At 41.8% G+C, this 19,449-nt stretch overlaps 1 protein-coding gene across 10 annotated transcripts in view; it reads right to left on the minus strand.

Annotated features, from left to right (window-relative positions):
* tacc2 (transforming, acidic coiled-coil containing protein 2) overlaps positions 1-19,449 on the minus strand; it is a 53,707-nt gene that overhangs the window by 24,259 nt on the left and 9,999 nt on the right. For 4 of the 10 annotated variants that reach the window (XM_079559703.1, XM_079559704.1, XM_079559702.1 and 1 more), the window contains exons 1-3: positions 12,759-14,468; positions 11,268-11,792; positions 6,515-6,751 (exon numbers count right to left, since the gene is read on the minus strand). In XM_079559703.1, the coding sequence (XP_079415829.1) occupies positions 6,515-6,751; positions 11,268-11,792; positions 12,759-14,089 (2,093 nt within the window). In that variant the 5' untranslated portion in view covers positions 14,090-14,468. Of the gene's footprint in view, positions 1-6,514; positions 6,752-11,267; positions 11,793-12,758; positions 14,470-19,449 lie in introns of those variants that run through there. The other 6 variants (XM_079559699.1, XM_079559700.1, XM_079559696.1 and 3 more) reach the window with 4 other exon arrangements.

Consider the following 19,449-nt stretch of genomic DNA (forward strand, 5'->3'; position numbering starts at 1 on the left):
TGTATTTGATCCAGGGGTTACAAGTGATGTAAAATAAGAAGAACTGTTGCCAAAGCAAAACAAAGTTCAAAACATCCCTGTTCTATATTTTGAATGGCCAAAAGTCCTCGAAATTGGGTCCATTACAGAAAAAAGAAAATACAGAAAATTATTGTTTTTCCTTTAAATTAACACTATGTCTCTTCTGCTTTTTGCCCTCTGAATTTTGACCCTTGCCTCAATGCTCTGTCCTGGGAAACCTTCTCCAGATCTAGAGCCAGCGTTATGGTCAAAATCACCTAGCTGGGGGATTAACCTATTGTGCATGTTTTGTTTTGATGGGGGAAACCAGTGCCCGGTCCGGAGGAAACCCACCCAGACACGGGGAGAACAAGCAAACTCTAAACAGAAAGGCCTGTAGGAACTGAACCCCCGTCCCTCTTGCTGTTAGACAAGAATGCTAACCAATCAGCTGCCGTGCTTCCATATTGAAAAACACATACATTTTTAGCATTGGGCATTTCTTTTCCAAAACCCAGACATTATTGTGCGCCTACAGTAAGATAAATAACAGTTCTACACTATCTGCTACACATACACTATAGTAACAAGCCTATATTTAGGAACAAGCCCACACTTACTGCCGCTCCACTTGTCCTCTGATTCAACATAAATAAAACACAGCAGACCGTTTTTCTCCTCTCATCTCTATCTTTCCCACTTTAGGTTCCTCCTCCCTCCTCCACACATCACCCCACCAGCCTCATCTGCACTCATTACCTAAATTTGATCCTCAGTGGAATCACACCACTGCTGTTTGAGGTTGGCTACATGGATAGAGCACTATAGACACGTGTTTGCGTATTTCCATCACAAAGGGGTCCAGCAATGCTACGCTCTGTTCGCCACATTGTAGCCCGATGCAAATTTTCAACACGAATGGCATGCGTTTCCCAAGAAGAAAATCATATTACATAAGTGATGGGGCTTTGAAGGCACCTTTGCTACCAGCATCGCTCTGCTCCCAGTGAAAAGAATATGTTTTTTACTTCTCGTTCTTAGATATGAAAAAAAGCGTGGAAGCTTAGCACATGGAAATTGTAAACAAACAACAACAAGTATCAACAAAGTGAAATCAGAAGTCAATTGCTTGGACATTGTTGACACAGGGGTAGATAACTAGTGCAAGGATGTCAACATGACACAAGGAACAATGCTGTAGTCGTGGTTATAAAAAAAAAACTGCTTGAAAATGACCAAATAAATATCTAAAATGGCAGAGTTTGAGCTACAGCAACTCATAATAAGGCATGGCTTCCCTATGTAATAAATAAACAAAAAATGCATGTGTCGGCAAAGACGTAAGTCCCATCACAACCTTTCACATGTGCTAACGTACCCCGACAACAACAAAGCATCCCTTTGTTCACAGTGTTTGATTGAGGATAAGACATTGTGTACCGGTCTGACCATTGCGTACAGGTGACTTACATGTGCTCTAGTGATGGAGAGCGGGTCTGCCCCTGCTCCATGGACTCGTTGGCTCCCATGGTCCCTCTCGGTCAGTCCCCCCGCCCCCTCCTGCCTGCTCCTTATGTCCAGGCACACACCACATCCACCTGCTTCACCTAAAAGCTCCACTGTTATTCTTCCTTTCGCGGCGCTCCGTGCTTCCAGACGGGATTTGAAGGTTTACCGTGCTGCACTGCGGAGGATGTTGCTTGAATCAGGGGTTCAGACCATTAGATGATTAAACCAGCCAATTTATAAACAGCACCCCCCTGCCTGCCTGCCTCACAGTGTGCGCGCTTCTGCTGGAAAGAGTCCGCATCTTTGTTGCCACGCAAAACGATGCAACGCCGACATTGAAAAGTCAAATCAAAACAGGACAACAATCCCATTCAAATCAGCTGAAAAACATGTTTGCTTCCTTGCATGAGCGCATCGTCGCTTGCTGCTTGCCACACTGTGTTGCTGCTCTGGCTGCCTCCTCCCCCCTCGCGCTCTTTCTCTCTCCCCCCCAACACCAGCCTCCTGCCCCTTTAAAAAGACACGCTGCTTGCTCTAATGCGATACCTCCACAGAGCATAGCAGCCAGACAATAGCAGACCCCAAAAGCGCTGTATGGAATAAGTCCTTACTTTGTAAGAATACATTTTTGCCTTTCCTTTTCAACCAATGAAATATTTTTTCGCTCTAGCCAACCAGAGTGAAGCCTTGTGTAAACAATAGGATTTACGTGTGCATAGTATTCTGCAGTGACCTTAAAAAAAGGCATCAAAACATCCAGAATTTACTCAGATTTCACCAATATGCTATTTACTCACCCGTGTTTCTGTAAACTAAATGAAAGTCGATGAATAAATACCCTATGACGGCACATTTACCGCTGTGGGAAAATTAAGATTTATCTATTCGTCTGTCTAGACTCTATATCTATATGTGTCTATGTTTTGTCTTTCAGAACACTATAAAAGTAAACAATTGTGACCTTCTTGCCATATACCTCTAATTATAAAGCTTTGTTATCGTTTGTGATTAAACTTGGCTTGGGATGGGATGTTTGAAATGCGTTAGTACTGATTCTTCAGACAGTAAATTACATATTTGATTGACTGCGGAATTCTTCCGCAGTCAATTATTGGTTTTCATGTTCTTTATTATTATTCCTCTTCCATCTTTTTCCCGATTTTCTAGAGCTTTCAGCACCTTCATGCTTTGTGCAATTTATGCAAGTTATGCATCAAAACGTTCCGCATGTTGAGGAGAAGGGTGCTATTACTTTTGGGACTTCTGCAACTTACGTTTTTTCCGCAATCGGCCGAAATGTCGGAGATTTTTCCCATTGACTTATAATGGGGCTGCCGCAAATCCATGCTTTTCTGCACTTTTTTCTGCATTTTATGCAATTTCTGCACTTTGTGCATGTTCATCTTATGCAACTTGTGGGTTTTGAGAAAAAATTGGCCTTCTGCAGTTTTCCAGTTTTTTTATACGGGTGTGTATGGGAGAATCCAGCCAATGGGGAGACTCCAGGCCTTTCAGCCATTTGTGCAGCTTCTGCCAATCAAGCACCGAGGCCATTTTAACAGTTTGACCAGTTTATGGAATATAAAAGTGTATGCAATATTAACAATTTATGCAAAGTAACCACTTTATGGAATTTAACCACTTTATGCATTTTAAACCGTTTATGCAACTTAAGAGTTTATGCCGTTTAGGATTCATGAATTTTAAAGAGTTTATGCAATTTACATAATTTATGCAAATTAACCCATTCATGCATTTTACCACTTTATGCAGTTTATACAGTTTATGCAACATGACATTTTATGCATTTTACCAGTTTATGCAAATTAGATTATGCAAATTAAGCAATTTATGCAATTTGAAGAGTTTATGCAATTTCTGCATTCGCTTCCCGCAATTCCGCAGTCAATCGCAATGGCGCAGCCATTGCATTTCTAGTTTTATTTGTAACTTAACAAACAAACAAACAAAATCAGGTACAGGACGCCATTGTTCAAAATAATATCGTTTTTGTTTTAAATTGCTAAAAGGTTTTTCAGTTTCTCCCACCACAGTTAACAGGCCTTGGAACCAGCACAGATATGACACTTGTGACTAGACTCTTCAATTCATAAATTAAACACACGTTCAAATTGTGTGCAAAATCAATGGACAGAGGGCAGACTGGCTGATCTAATTTACTGGCACTCAAGCCAAATTGCATTTTGCATTATCACAGACTAACAGTGCAGTTTTCCATCATCTGAAGGAAGGGACAGACTCACCTAAAAACCTATTGACAAAAAAGAACAAGTAGGGTATCTGAAATCTGAGAGAATAAATCTATTGTGAAGCTCCTGGGAAAGAAGGGAATGAGGACTCATGACAAAAGAAATCCAAGCCCGAAGCGCTCCTGACCTCACATCCTGGTTTAAAGGAGGTTTCAAGTGTCTTATCAGCAGCTAAACAACCAAATCAACCTAGAAATCTCCAGTAACAAAGCACATGTGACAAAAGCCGCTGTATGAGTAAGTACAGTATATGCTGCTGTGTGTTTGCATGGACCATAAACATGATCCCCATTAACTCGTGTTGAAAATGAATATTGACCGGATTTAAATCTCACAGGGGGGGATGGCAGTCAATGTTGCACAGCCCGAGGGGACAAGTACAAGAGGCGCCCACTCCCACCAGCAGTCTGCACAAGCCAAATATTGATTGAACTAGACCCCATATCAACTGTAACTTTAGTATGCAACAGGAAACACTAAAAGGATATCGTAAACAACATCTTTATATTGCCGTTTGTGTGTGGTCTTTGACTTTAGCGCGAACTCAACTAAAATATTCAACACTCTCGGGCGGCGGGAGATGTGGCCGCGGTAGCTATTTCTGAAAGATTCATAACTGCACTCCAACTGAATCAGGGTCAGCCCGACTCACACACAGCACTGAACACGCAGAAGGTAAAGAGGAAAAGGCAACGTAAATCGCTATATGAAGTCTTTTTCTCCATATAAAGATGTGGAGGTAATGTAAATGTAAATAGATGGCACACAAACAAGCAGATATTAATGATAAAAGACAAATACATGAATGAATTTATGCTTAGTAATAGTTTTGTGTAGTTGCAGGTGGCGCTGTTCTATGTAAACCAAATGAAATGTCTATTTACTTTAGACAGTTGTTAATCTAGCCACATTGCATCTGGTTTGGTCTGAGGGAATTGCATTCTTAAGATATTTACTGGTCTGTGCTGTATCTTCTCACTAAATGTCTGTCTCTATCAAAGTCAGAGTTTGTGGTGAAATCGGAGCGTCTCAAAGGGAGACCACTGAATCAAAGCCTCAGACAGTCACTGATATATTATCTTAATGGACATGTGCTGTGACCACATGGAAACTCAGGCTTGTCACAACTCCAGGCCCTGACGTGGTTTCGCTGCTGTCGTACAGTACATTGGGATTGTGCTGATAATATAATGAGCAGCGTTTAAGTCAAATGTCTTCCACATTTTCTTGTGTCTAAGTATCAACAGAAATACTCCACAATGCGCAGTGGAGCAGTGAGATGGTAAAAACATGACAAAAATAAACAATAGATATAACTTTTCTTGACTAGAAGTTTAAAAAAAATACAAATACATAAACAAACAAATGCTGATTTGTTCTTGACTCATTTCTATAGTGAACAGATCAAATATTTCAGTAAGCCCTGTTACACTTAAACATAAATTAATTAATTATTCAGTAATTCATTCTCCGGTCTGCACACTTCTGATTGAATTGAATCCAAGATGCCCAAATTTGGACTTTTCTCAACAGTAGCAAATATAATCTGTGGTGTATTTAAAATCCACAACAACGATCAAGTTTCAACATGTTGTATACTGTTCACAACAGGAATGATGCAGCCTTTGTCATCCTGTTCCCGCTCCATTGAAGGAGAGCATTGTTTTTGTAAAGCTCCCTCTGCTGGAATAAAGTTGTACTGCATGTGAAGGGGCTGAGTCATTCCCTTTTCTCAAATAAAGTGTATAAAATACAGCTTTAATCTGACAATCTTGATGCATGCTTTTAATTACATGTATGGAAACTCTCCCAAATGAAATACAAGAATCATAATCTTAATGCCAGTGTCAATAGAATCAGCAATAAGAGTGCAGAAGTACAGAAGTGTCATGAGACATTTAAAAGATGAGGCAGATCGTTAAGCCATAAATATGTCTCTCTCAATATAAATCCCAGTGTATCCAGCGCTGATGCTTTCAGACTTTTATCCATCAAATAACCGCAGCTCTACCACACATGCTTTGGTATACTAATTGAGTTTCCATACCCTTCGATTTCAGACATGAACCACTCGCCTTTCCTGTGACTTCATGTGGTTAAAGCAAAGCAATAATTTCATGTCATAATGTTATATTAGTGGAGGTTGCTGACAAGGCACAGGATTGCAGCGCATGTGACTCGTTCGCTGCATATATTCTCAAACTAGCAAATACAGCAACATCTGGATCATGTAGAAAACATTATTTATCTTGTTAATAATCAAAGTAACTATAACAATGACAAGGATGTAAATGTGTCTGAAAACTAACTAAAATGACTGAACCAGCAAAAATAAAGAAGCCTTAATAAAGTCTTGTAAAGAAATCTAGTAAGTAAATGTATTGCACTCGTTCACAATGTAACACCCTGTTATGACCTGGGAGGCATTGAGAGGATCAGGCGATGTCTACTTGTCGTCAAGTAGGCTAAAGGGACAAGTGTCAGTGGGTAAATCTGCTGTAAAGACTTTAAAGAGACGCTAGAGCCCGTCATGAAAGCAGACACAATTCAATACAGTCCTCATAATGGAAGAATATACACCAAATCGCTGAAATCAAATGAATTGACTTTGTTTTGATGACAAATCTGTTGAACAAATGACAGTGTCCCCAACAGATTTACCTCCTGGACAAACATCATCAGTAAAGGGAAAGATAGAAAAGCATGCAGTTGATCGAGGGAGTGGAGGTGCGTACCTTATGTTGGGATGTTTAGGAGGAGCTGGACGATCTGCGTGCTCAGGGATGGGTTGAAGGTCTAGAGGTGAAGGTGGTGGTGGGAATTGGGGCGATGAGGGGGCGTTCTCAGGTGAGCGAGTCTTTGGGGGTGTGGGGGGAGGAGTGGGGAAGTCGGACGGGACAGGAGCAGCAAGAGGTGAGGGAAGTGCAGGGGCGACAGCAGGAGGACAATCACTGGGTTCTGTGCGGGATGGCCTGCAAGGAGGACAACACGTAATATCAGTTAACTAGTGAAGAGGATAAGAGCACATAGCTGCACAATATACAGAATATAAAATCGAAGGCAAAACTGGAATAAATCAACATGGCAAGATTGTATTTTCATCTGACAAAAAGTCATTTGTTTCCAATATTATGCAGCCCGGTTGAGGCTATGTAAGCGCCGTAAACACACTATAAAAGATACTCACTCAGTATGGTTTGTTCTGCTTTGATTTTAGATCAAATCCAAAAAAGTCTTAATACTCAACTCTCCTGATAACTAGAGACATTTGCTTGTTTCTATCTGATCTATGGTTCCCAGGTCGGCAGTCGTGTGAGAGAGTTAAGCTGCTGTTTGCCGGGTGCCGTCTTCGTCATCATTGGACACCTGGTGGAGTGGATTTGGCCTTGATCCAAGCCTGACTTATCAGGAGTGGAGCAGTCTCTAATCTGACAGGCAACGCGACGGACGCCCAGGCAGCTGTTCTGCACTTGGGGCATTCCTCCTGTTAAACTCTAAAAATAACTCTGTAGGGTTTCTCGGCATAAACGTCTTTACAATGGGCCACCTCTGAACTTTTAGCTTTGAAATTTGTGGGCATTACAGCATAGATGTGGCATGACCCCTCTGTCCTGGATGAGCAACCTATGATATATTAGTAGTAGACTATATTTAAATCCGAATTTGTATCATTTCAGAAAAAGAAACCTGACATTCTCTGATGGGTTGATTTGTTAATTAAAACTATATATTCATAGAAGTGCATTAGTCAACCTCTACTATATAGCCTCTTCCTCAAATCAAGTATGATGACACAGCAGAACCTTACAGCCCCCACATAAACCTTTACTAAGCATCGTGTCCATGTGGCCCTTTGGAAATGCCTTATTACTTTATTGAAACAGAGCTCTGTTATTCTCCATTGCTGCCAGCAGTAAAGTCGACCTTAATAGCATTTAATGAGTTCGGGTGCTTTGCTTAAGGGCGTAGCGAGTTTAAAGTTTATATCCTTGACAGACTCCGGGTCAATTCACTCCATCCAAAACGCTTTTACACTCAAAAATGTCTAATTGCTGCCGCATGTGTGAAGAATGTGTTCAGAATTTGCACTTTTGATTGCGGTACAGTTAGCCTATGACCTACATCAACCATCCAAAGCTTGACTATAACCTCAGCATCTGCTCACGAGATCGCATATGCCGCCTGGAAATAGCACCAACCAAGCCACAACATAGTGACATAGAGCTTAACGCTGCCTCCGAAAATGGACTAATGTCTGACGGAGCAGACACGTGTGATGAGATGAGGAGTATTTTACTTGTTCAGTGCAGGCTGTGCGAGACTCAGGGGCCACAGCTGGGCCTCTATAACTCACTCCCTCTTGTATTGACAACATGTGCTATTTTTCTGGATACCTCTTACATAAATATAATGTTGGCACCAGCACATGGAGGCTGTAGCTTCTCCGCAACACAGTGCACTTTGAGGACACAAGGAATGTTATTACGCAGAGAAAATCCACCTTTAGGGGGTGGTAGTGGACATTGTGTGTAGCTGTGGAAACACTAAATGCACTGCAGTGTCCAAATACTTTTATGTAAACAATAACTCTAGTATATAACCATTTAAAAATCTCTGTTAGTTTATTATTATGGAATCCCAGAAATCTTAGTGATTTTAGCGACGTATCTTCTCACCGAACTGATAAAAGCAGCACTGTAGCCTACAAAGTGCTTCTCACCAATAGCTGGTAGACATTGTTTCCTTCTTTAAAAGGTGCATTATGCAACGTTTTATGTGGAGAAAAGTGAATTTTTTGCTTATTTAACTGGTAGTGACTGTATTGGTTGTATGATTGGTAAGCATGGCGCCTTTACTTTCCATCACAGTGGTCTTTAGGACGCTCCAGGATCAATTGTTTGGAAGGTTTTCACTGCTGACGGGCCCTCTCACTATAAAACAATTGATCCTGGCGTGCCCTAGAGGCTACTGTGATGGAAAATAAAGGTACCATGCTGATCACTCATACAGCTGCTGGGTGCTGCTGCTTTTTTTCTTTTTTTTTTACATAAAAAGTTGCAGAATGCACCTTTAAGATGAGCCCATATGAAGAGTAAAGAACCTTTAAATGAGATCACAACCTCGATCACTATGCACCATTTCCCGCGAGTGAGCAGTAAGTAAACCTGAGTGAAGATTTGTATATTGTACTCAAGCCAGTGCGGACACTTGCATGGTAATGTATTAGAAACAGCTGTGAGTGCGAGGACAGTGGAGTCCATGTGGAGTGCTAAATGATAAACAGCACAGAGTAAATGAAACCAGATGAACGTAAAGAGCTCATTCACACTGTCCAAGCGTATACAGCCCATTAAATAATAATGTCTACGTGGTGCCAATGCATAAAACAGCAACTCCATCCCTACCAAAACAGTCCCTAAACAAATACCAGACGTGGGATTAGGTACTAGGAGAAGCAGAAGTGATTTACTATGGCAACTTTACAGGAAGAGGTAGGACATGGATACATCCCACCTCAATCTATAAAAACACTGAGGTAAATATATAAAATGCGTCATGCTATTAGTATTTATAGCAAGCCAAAAGTATTACATTTTCCATGCTTAGATAGACAGATAACTCTTAAAGCACTGTTCCAACGCAAGCTCGGTAAATCAACATCTTGTCATAATTACCTCTACCGCCACTCATTCACTATAGACCTACCTCTTGCCAACTCACAATCACCCTGCAGCAACACACAGAAGCCAACATGCTACAACCTGTGGCATTTTTAGGATCCATTTTGAAACTTTGCCTCTACTGTTCTGTCTTGCGTGTAACTACTATGTCCCTCCCCTTCTGCCCGTGTGTTTGAGGTCAGCAGAGGCAATTAGTTTTACCTACGGCTGCGGGACATCTGCTGCGTCCACCTGGAAGGACTTGACCCACAGCACATACACGCCAAATAGAACGGGTGTATACTTGCCAAAGCTTACCTAGTTTTTCCCAGCAAAGGAATCCATTATCAAACTCAAAGGTAACTCCTCAAACATCACGTCTCTAGCGCTGTCTCGTGGTCTCTTTAAAATTAAAATGTCCACTTCTCATGCCCCAAGTGAATCCCTGAACTCTGGCTTTTGTCCCGCTGTCTGGCCGATGGAAGTGACTTCAGTGGGGCTGGTTGAGTGCCTGCCCAAAAATTCCTCCCACTACAAGCTTCACAGCCTCACTTCACAAAGCCGTGGCAGACTGAGCGTTACTGACAGCTTTAGGCCAACCTCCGGGGGTGGGGAAAAAACGCACATGTACTCCAGTCACACACACATGCTTTGGCCCAACGCTCTCTGGCCCATTGGTGTAAGTGTAACATCAACTGTAGAGCTTTAGAGACCGCAAAGTTACTAGTCTGACCAGAGTTTTATGTGGACAACAGTGGTGATGGGACAAGTGTTGTGAGTGACAGGCAGCAAGTGCTACTGTGGCATGCGGACGGCTCTTGGGCCTGCAGCACATGTCAGTCCTAAGTGACGAGTGACAAATGAGATAGACTGCTAAAATAAAGCATACAAGCTGCTAATGTCATTTTAATCCATATATCCTGAAGACAGAAGGACGACAATAGCTCAGATCAATATCATACACTATAGGAAACTGATTCTGTTTACACAATTAATCAAATAAAAGTCCATACTGACACATAAATATTAAAATATAACAACAACAATGACTAAATGCATGCATGAAAATCAGGTTGTATGACTGCCCGCCAAAGAGGTCAAGCTAAACGGTACATTGGCTGTTACTATTACTAAGGAGTTTCAGCATGAAGAGTTAATTGCTATGCCATTAGCCAATTCTCAGTCATGCAGCTGACAGTGCAGACTCTGACCGTCTACCAGACGTGTTTTCAAAGCCAAACAAAGCCGCCAGGATACAAGAATTTCAGTTCTAGGGTACATCAACATACATTTTTACCACTTTTTCTACTACCACAACTATATAAATATTTATAAAAAGTGAAAGGATGGTCTTTTTTCGGTTCTTAGCTTTCCCAGTGTCATATATTTTGAGCGTCAGATTCATTCTTCAAGGCTCTTGAGTTGCTGTGCCCTGTAATTATCTTCATTGATCCCTTTTTCTTTCCTTAGTCTTAGCAGCATCAAAGGTAAAACAAAAAACAATCTTAAAAAAAAAAGTAGCTGGCTATGCTAAGCTAGTAATAGGTTTTACTATTTAATAACTATTCTTATTTTACTAGTTAGTTTACTGCTCTCCAAATTGTTTGTTAAAAAACTCTACACATTAAAACTTGGTATTGCAGGTTTTTATATTGAGGAAGGAGTTTAAATTATCTCATCACACCCAAAACTATAGCTTATGGTACTTTCTGTGGAAAACATAATTTTCTTACCACTGCATTGCGAGCATCAAGCTCTTTATGTGAAAGCCATAAATGTTATTATTCCCGCCAAACTCTGTTATGTTGTGTATTGTGCTCAGACTCACCCACTGTATTGCAGCTCAGCGGGGCCCTCTGCCCTTTTCCCCACTGGCTCCTTCTGCGGTTGGCTATCCAAATGTTTTTCCACAGACTCCTCTGGCTTCGGCGCTGGTCCTATGCGTGCGGTTGGGGCCCTGACTTGAGGAGGATCTGGTTGGATCTGGACTTCTTCATTTTTGACTTTTGAGATGTCAACCTTTGGTGGAGCTTCAGTCTTCACTTGTTGAATAGGCAACTGTGTCTCTTCTAATTTGGACTCTTTCACAGCTTCTTCCCTGTTGACTGGTCCAACCTTCTCAATTGGGTCAGGAAGGTCAATACTCAGCTTCTTTTTAAGCGTTGCAATGTCTTCTTTTGGCAGATTAACTTTAGCGTTTGTGGCGTCAGCTAATTTCTCGGAAGTTGGGAATATATTTGATTTCTCTTCTTTCTGTGCCACCGGTGGGGTCTTCGCCGGTGTTTTGGGGGCTACTATGTCCTCAGTTGGAGTATGGAAGTCTTGCAGTGGAGAATCCAGAGAGGGGAGGGGCCTACGGAGAAGACAATAACACACAAGGGAAAGAGGAGGGGGTGGTTAGGGATTAGTTCGAATGGAGGACACTCCACAATTGTGTTAGTGTACAGTAACTTTGTATTGTTCTCGTCTTTGTGCTTTGTGGTGGTGGAGATCAGGGCCGATGGTCACAGCTGAGGTCATCCTTTCACAATGAAGGGCCGCATTACTTCCACTGAACCTCAACACATTGTGATACTCAATGCAACTACTCAGTGCAACTAAATTACCATCTCCTCATTTAGATTCAGAACATCTGTATAGGGCCGAAACAATACAAACAGTTCCTACCATTAACTTTGCCTAATATTTCCTCATTTTCATCCATTCCAGTCAATCATTGTAAATTATGAAGCATACGTTACTTTAACACACAAGGGAGGGAAGTTACATCATTCCATAATTTAAATACAAACTGAGTGGAGTTGGAAAAACATAAGTCAACAAGTCTGAAACAGTTATGCAAATACAGAAATGAAGCCGGGCAGATCCTAGTCATACATTCCTTGTGGTTGTGTAGTTCTACAGCAAGTGAGAGAAAACAAACTAAGCAATTCAAAAGGTGTTGTCTATTCATACCAGAGATCAAATCGCACACATAAACTGAAATGTATCGGTTTGTAGTAAACAGTACTATTGTAAACTGAAAGCATGTGCCTCCCTCAGTGTGATGTAATTGAACAGATGATATGTGACAGCATCTTTAACATGCAACTTTGTGTAACCCATTAGAGGAGGGAGAGTGGGGCGCAGTTTTGTCCTAACCCTTTAGACCATAGTGACCCAGAGCATTCATTCTCTGATCTCGAGTCTGATCTGATCCGAGTCTCGTGTCTCGCTTTGGGGCATTTCTTTTATACTGTTTAGTACAACCCATACTTCATTCATCTTTTATACTATGAAACAAAAAGTACTTCAAACATGCATGTACTCAGCTATTTACCTTGTTGTCTCCACTGTGCTCTGCTGGTCAGACTGAGACTGGGTGGCCGCCTCTCTTAGAGCCCTGATCCAGCTCATTGTGTCCATTTCCAACACGTCAGAAGCGCCTTTATTTTCACTCACGTGGACGTAAGATGTGGCTTTTTCAGGAGATTTCTTTTCAATGTCACTAACCACAACATCATCACTGGGCACTGAACATGTTACATCATGTATTGGCTCTTCTGGCTGGCTAAAAGACATGCTGTTATTGTAGTTTGATGGCATAATGTTGCTAGTCATTTGATCTGCTGTGTCACTGTCTTGCTCAGTCTTGGGTCTTTCCTTTATGACTTTTATTGATCCAGTCTGCTTAAGGTCAGCAAGATTTACAATCTCTTCTCTTTCTTCTGTTCCATGGTTGCCAGGTCTATCGTCATTCAAAGCCCCCTCCATTGTGATCTCTACAGCTTTTATTGGCACTACTTGGCAACTGTGTACGGCAGCAGTTTTATTGGGCAGCATTATATCTTCAATTCTACATTCCTCAGTTGTACTATTTTTGCTCAAAGGCTCATTGACGCTTTCTGGTTGCGTAAGAGAATCAGTGAATATTTTTCCATGAATCTCCTCTGTCTGCTCTTGCACAGTGTCCGTTTGAATGTCACGACAATTGGCATAAACCGGCAATGTATCATGTTCTTGTGATGCGGCCTCGACAGTAGCGCCACTGTTCGATAAGGGCTCCTGTTGATTTTGACAAAGGGATGACGAATTATGGTTTCTTTGACCTTTCCCTCCTTGATCACACACGATGTCTATGCCAGGAAATGAACTTGTCTCAGATTTTGTCTCTGGTGCCACGTCCTCTATGTCAGCTTTCATACCATTGGAACTACTTTCCACTTTGTCACCAAATGCCTTTTTATTATTTGCTTTTTGGTCTTCTTGGTCTTTGTCAGAAACCATTTCTACAACTGCATAAACATCTTTCTTGTCTTTTTCAAAATTCAGCTCATCCTCGATTTCTGATAAGGCCATCCTTTTAACATTTTGTTCTTGGTCATCTTTTGGACAGCCATACTTCACACCCTCTCTGTTTTCTTCTACCTCAGCTTTCATGTTAGCTGAACCACTTTCTCCTTCATCAGTGAAACTGTTTGCCTCATTTGCATTTTGATCTTGATTGCCAATTTTTCCACAAACTGTGCCAAGCTCCGCATCTATTTTTTCTTCCTTGTCTTTTTCGATTTCCTTCTCACATTTGATTTCCGATAGGCCAGTCGTTCCAATATTCTGCACTTGGCCATCCTTTAGAGAGCTATGTTTAAATCCCTCTGTGTTTTGCCCCATTTTGGGCTGCTCCTGTTGCCGGGGAGATAAACATCTGGAAATGGTTGCCTCTGATTGGACAGCTTCATCCAAACTACCATAGGTTTCTTCTGTCACAGGTTTTCTAATGAACTCAGCACTTTGCTTATTCTCGGATGACTCAACAGTATAGGACAAAGGCCGACTATTAACGTCAACGCCACTCCCTTTTGTTCCCTCAATAAGTGAATCAGCCCCTTCTTTATGAGGTAGCCGCAGGTCTCCAATATCCTCCAGAGACTCTTTATCTAACTCATTACTGCCCTGCAGAGCTCTTTCCACTGCTTCTTTTTGATTATTAATAATAGGTTGAGGCTTATTTTCCTCTTCAAGCAGAATAGAAGTCTTTGCATCTTGTTCTTCTTGTTTTATTTGGTAACTGCTGGTAACATTTACACACGTTTCCTTAATGGGCACTTCACATTTAGCTGGTGTATTGGCAACTGCATCCAGAGAATTATCAAAATCAGAAAATAAGGTATTGCCATTTTGATCGCTATCGTCTTTTGAACATATGATATTTGCATTGACATCACTGTCCCGCGTATCTCGTAATAAAGTAAATCGTGTGACCTCCTCCTCCTTGTTAGCATTCAAGTCCCCAGGGCCATTTGTATTGTCTTCTGCAGTTTTGTCATCCATAATGTGCTCGAGAGAAAATACACCACAGTTATTAACTGCATCAAAGTGGCTCAACGATGAACCAATAGGCTGAGAAATAAAGTTGTCTTCCGATGTCGACTGGGTAGTGGCTGTGTCTTCTATATTGGATAATGAAGACTTGGAATCCATTTCAAGATGATTGCTTTTTATTGTTGACTCAGCCCCGTTGCTTATATTGTTTGACTTATGGGTAATTTGTTCAGGAGTCTGAGGCAGGTCTATAGGCTCTTTGTCTGCAAGCTCATTGGCGTTAAACTCCGGGCCAGCAGATAAACATGAAATCTTACTCAGATTCTTGAAGTCCTCAACAATCACTGAACTTGACATGGGTCTTCTGATTTCCGTCTCATCACTTTGCAAACTCGTAATGTTGCTTAGAGCAGTTCCTCGTAAACCATAGGCCTCATCGATCTCCTTTTCCTTTGATAAAGACCCAGCTGGAGCATTATTTTCAGCTACATTTCTTGACACCTGTTGTACGGCTTCTTGATTTGAGTTTTCCCCACCTTTTACAACATTTAGAGTTCCTTCATTGCCATTTTTTTCTACGTGCAGTGCAGAACAAATATTGGACACAGGTTGCAAATCCACATTCTCAGGGGTAACATATTTTGGTGAAATTATAGCTTGATTAGTAACTCCTTCTTCTTCCTCTGCTTTTTGAAGAGAGCTGTGAGTTTCTTCATTATCCTTAGCAACAGTTATTTCTTTGGGGATTTCTGATTTAATTGAACCGAGGAAGCCTTGGAAAATGTAGCTGGCCTCTATAACTGGGTGGTGCAAACTCTCATGCACAGTTATGGGAGGTAAAGAAGCAGATCGTAATGCTATATTTCCCGCTGGCATTGTATCTTTTTCTTGTTTAACTGAATCTGCAAAGTGAACTCGATTCTTGCAAACATTTGTAGGACATGCATTCATATCCGCTCCAGGTATTGCATCCTGGGTTTCATTACTGCTACTTTCTGCTTGGACCTGTTGAGTGCTATCCGATGGTATTTGCTCTAAAGGCAGGAAGACTTTATCGTTGTACTCACATCCCAAAACTTCTTCAGGATCCCGATTGTGTCCGTCAATATTGCTGTCTTGTTCGGTTAAAATAGGTGGATTTGCTTTGCCATGCTTCTCAGGGCAGGGGAGAGAGAGGGAGTCCAGGTCGGTACAAACGCTTTCAGAGCTGGGTGCCCTCGTTTCGCTCCGGTGCTGTGACTTCGACTGTGACTCGGCAACATCGGTGGGCGGACACTCTCCCCTCTCAGCTGACGGCACCCCGCGAGCAGAGCCTTGTGGCCGGACGAATGAACTGTGCTCTCCATCCGACTGCCTTTGTTTCTCTGCCACTTCCTCTCTTTCTCTCCTCTCTCCCTCTTCCTCTGTCCTAGCGGCAGGAACAGGAGCAGGAGAAGAGGCACGGCTATATTGACGAGCGGCACCAGGCAGTGGCCCGTGGAGAGAAGTATTATTATCGACTTCCGAGCAGAGTGGCTCCCTGTCTTTCCCTCCCTCTTCAGACGGGGAAATCTCTGCGTCCGCAATGCAAACTGGCACTGCTTTCACCTCTCTCTCTGCCAAGTTGTGTGGCATATCTTCACCGCTGCTTTTCTCATTTGTAGCCTGTCCCGTAGCCACACAGAATTCTGAATCCCGCACACCTTGTTTGCCTGCGAAACCCTGTCCTGCCCCTCCAAAAGCTTCCTCGAAATCATTAGCAACACTCCCGGTGCTTTCTCCCTTTCCCTTGCTTTCCAGCACTTCTGGCATCGTGGGTGTTGTCAACGGCAACGCAGCACCCAACGCTGAAGCTTTTTCAAGGGCACTATCTACGCAACTCGCTCCCACACAACTTTGGGTGTTGGAGAGGGGCCTCTCATCTACCATACAAAGAGATGATGATTCAGTTGTAACTATATCCCCGGTATTGATAATAGTTTTCAGATCACATGACGAGAGTGTATATCGGTCTTCAATTGCCTGTACGTTGTCGTGATTTGAAACACTGTCCCTATGGTTGTCTGACTGATGACCCGTAACTCTGTCTTTCCCTATGGAGTGAGTAAGATGATCCAGTGGGTCATAGGGGCTCTGCTTTTGTATGAAATCACAGCTGTTATCACCAAAAGCAAGCTCATTACTTGTCTGGAGCACATGCGCAGGTTTATCTTCAGCTATTTTAAGTTCACCTTCTCCATTTTTCGCTGACTTTTTCTTTTTTCTTTGTTTCTTCTTATCCTTTTTCTTTGCCTCTTTCTCCTGTTTGCCTTGTAGGTCATTTTGCAAATTAACCTTGACTGTTTCATCTCCATTATTGCTCTCCTCTGGTACCATGACCTCTGCCAGTGCATTGCTATCACTTAAATGGAGAGATTTGCACTTTCTTTTAAGTGCATCAGTTGTCTCAGCTTTGTTCTCAACTTTATATCCACTAGAATTATACTCTTGTTTATCAGCTTTAATCGTCGTGGACCCTCCAATTACCCCATCATTCTTCTCCGCACTGCCAGTTTCCTCCAATTTTGAATATGCATCAACATTTAGCTGTTCTTTCTCAGGCAAAATAATGCTAATCTCTCGCTCTTGTGTGCTTGGTGGGCCAGAGTGTGTGCTGGACTTGACCCCTTCACTTTGCTTTTTTTCTTCAATCGTTACAATACTACTGGCCTCAGATAAACCAGCGTTTAAAACTTCCTTTGTCTGTCCCCTTTCAACTGAACATTCAGTAAAACTAGCCCCACTGTTCGTTGAATCCTCACCACCTATTGCTTTCTTAACACCTCTCTCTTCAATATTACAATCTTGACTGCCCTTTTCTAAATTCACTTTGAGATGTTCTTGTGATGATTCTAGTAATACAGTTAGTATTTCTTGTTTTAAACTGTCGTCTTTCGTTGCCCCATTCTCTTTGAGTTCACTTTGGACACTAGAGTTGACATATTTACTTGCTTTAACTGCATCCACTGCTTCAGATATTGGATTGGTATCGCTTAAATTACTAATGTCTTTGTTTATATCTATTTCATAAGCTGTCTTTCTAGCTCCAGCTTCTTTAAAACCAGATCTATTCTCTTTATTGTCTTGTTTACTGTTTGAAATCTCTATTTCTCCACCTGTGTTATTACCACCTACAGCGCCTTCTTCAAAATCTTGTACTGAGTCAGCTTCTTTATCATTCAAATAAAGTAGACTCTGGGTTTTGAAATTAGATTTAATGTCCTCCACAGGCTTCACTGGAGTTGGTGTTTTCCGTCTATTTTTCTCTTTCTTCTTACTCTTTTTCCCTTGTCTGGTTTGTGGTTCATTCTGTGTGTTGGGCTTGAGTTTGACATCTATATTTTGTCTTTCTTCTTGCGGCTGTACTCCACCCTTCATTTCAGATAAAGCACTATTATCATTTGAATGACATGTTTTGTCATCTTCTTTTGCAGCATCATATTTATCCATTTCTACAAAACATTTATTTAAACTAGCCCCAGAATCTTGGCAGTCGTTTTCAGATTTTGCAATTCCTGCTATTACCTCTGCACTTATCTCTGTAGAATAACAGGCCGAAGTGCTATTATCCCTAGTTATTATTTCTAGGTGTGCTTTTTCATTCAAAATATCAGCCTCAGCTGTTACATGCTCTTTTGGTTGGATTGAAGGGGACTTTGCCGTATCCTCATTTGGATCTTTTGATGTCTTGGTATCCCTCGCTGCCTTCATAACAGTCTCTTCCCTTGTACTTCCCAGTATGTAGTCTCTGAAGCTAAACACAAGCTTGTCCTGGTTTTCAATCGCCGCCTCACTGTTTCCATGTGTATTCCTGTTGCCGTGAGACCTGTTGCTATGTCCTGACTGGTCGGCTAGTGATGACTCATGACCGGACTCTTTAACCCGAGTTTCTCCTGTCTTTTCCGCTGTTGCATCGTCTGTTTTGGGCTTGGCTGCGCCCAAGGAAGCCATTTGCTCTTCACATTCCTGGAAGGCGTCTAGGAGCTCCCTGTCTATCTCAGAAGGGGGGTAGGCGAGGGGTTTTGAGGGATTTGGGGCTGCAGAAGTGGCAATTTCGGGGCGAGGTATGGACGGGGCATCTGCGAGGAGTTCTGAGGCGCTCTGGTCAGGCCTGGGATAAGGGCGACAGAGTTAAAAGTTGGCACGGGACAGCTGCTCATTCCACAATGCGACAGACTGCTGCTTTTGGCACAAGCCCATGCTGAGACACGGCACTCCAAAAAACGCACACACTTGCCACACAACTGCCTCTGGATGCCTATTTTGAAATGAGCATTCCTCAGAAATAAAAGATGCGCTTTCATGTGAGTGAAGCACAAGCAGGTTTGTTGATAAATACTTAAAGATTTAGGGATTGTGTATTTCACAGTATTGTTGCACAATGACAATAAAAGGTTCCGCAGAGGGCAATAACAAAAATAAAATAAATTCTACCATAATTTTATAATAAACACTTTGTAGAATTTAATGTTAGTTTGAGCCAACATCTGTGTCTGTCATAATGAACTGTGTGGAAACATTTGAGATATTATACTGTATATGAATCAGAACCTATGTAGCGTCATTATATTTTCAGCTACATTTACTTGCCCATACTATACTGCAGTGCAATTTATTAAAATATGTATAATAACACTGAGAGAAACTGTAACACTGTAAAACATAATAATGCAAAGACAAAGTCCCTAAGA

This window comes from Gobius niger (genome assembly GCF_951799975.1).
Source record: "Gobius niger genome assembly, chromosome: 7".
Classification (NCBI taxonomy): Eukaryota; Metazoa; Chordata; class Actinopteri; order Gobiiformes; family Gobiidae; genus Gobius; species Gobius niger.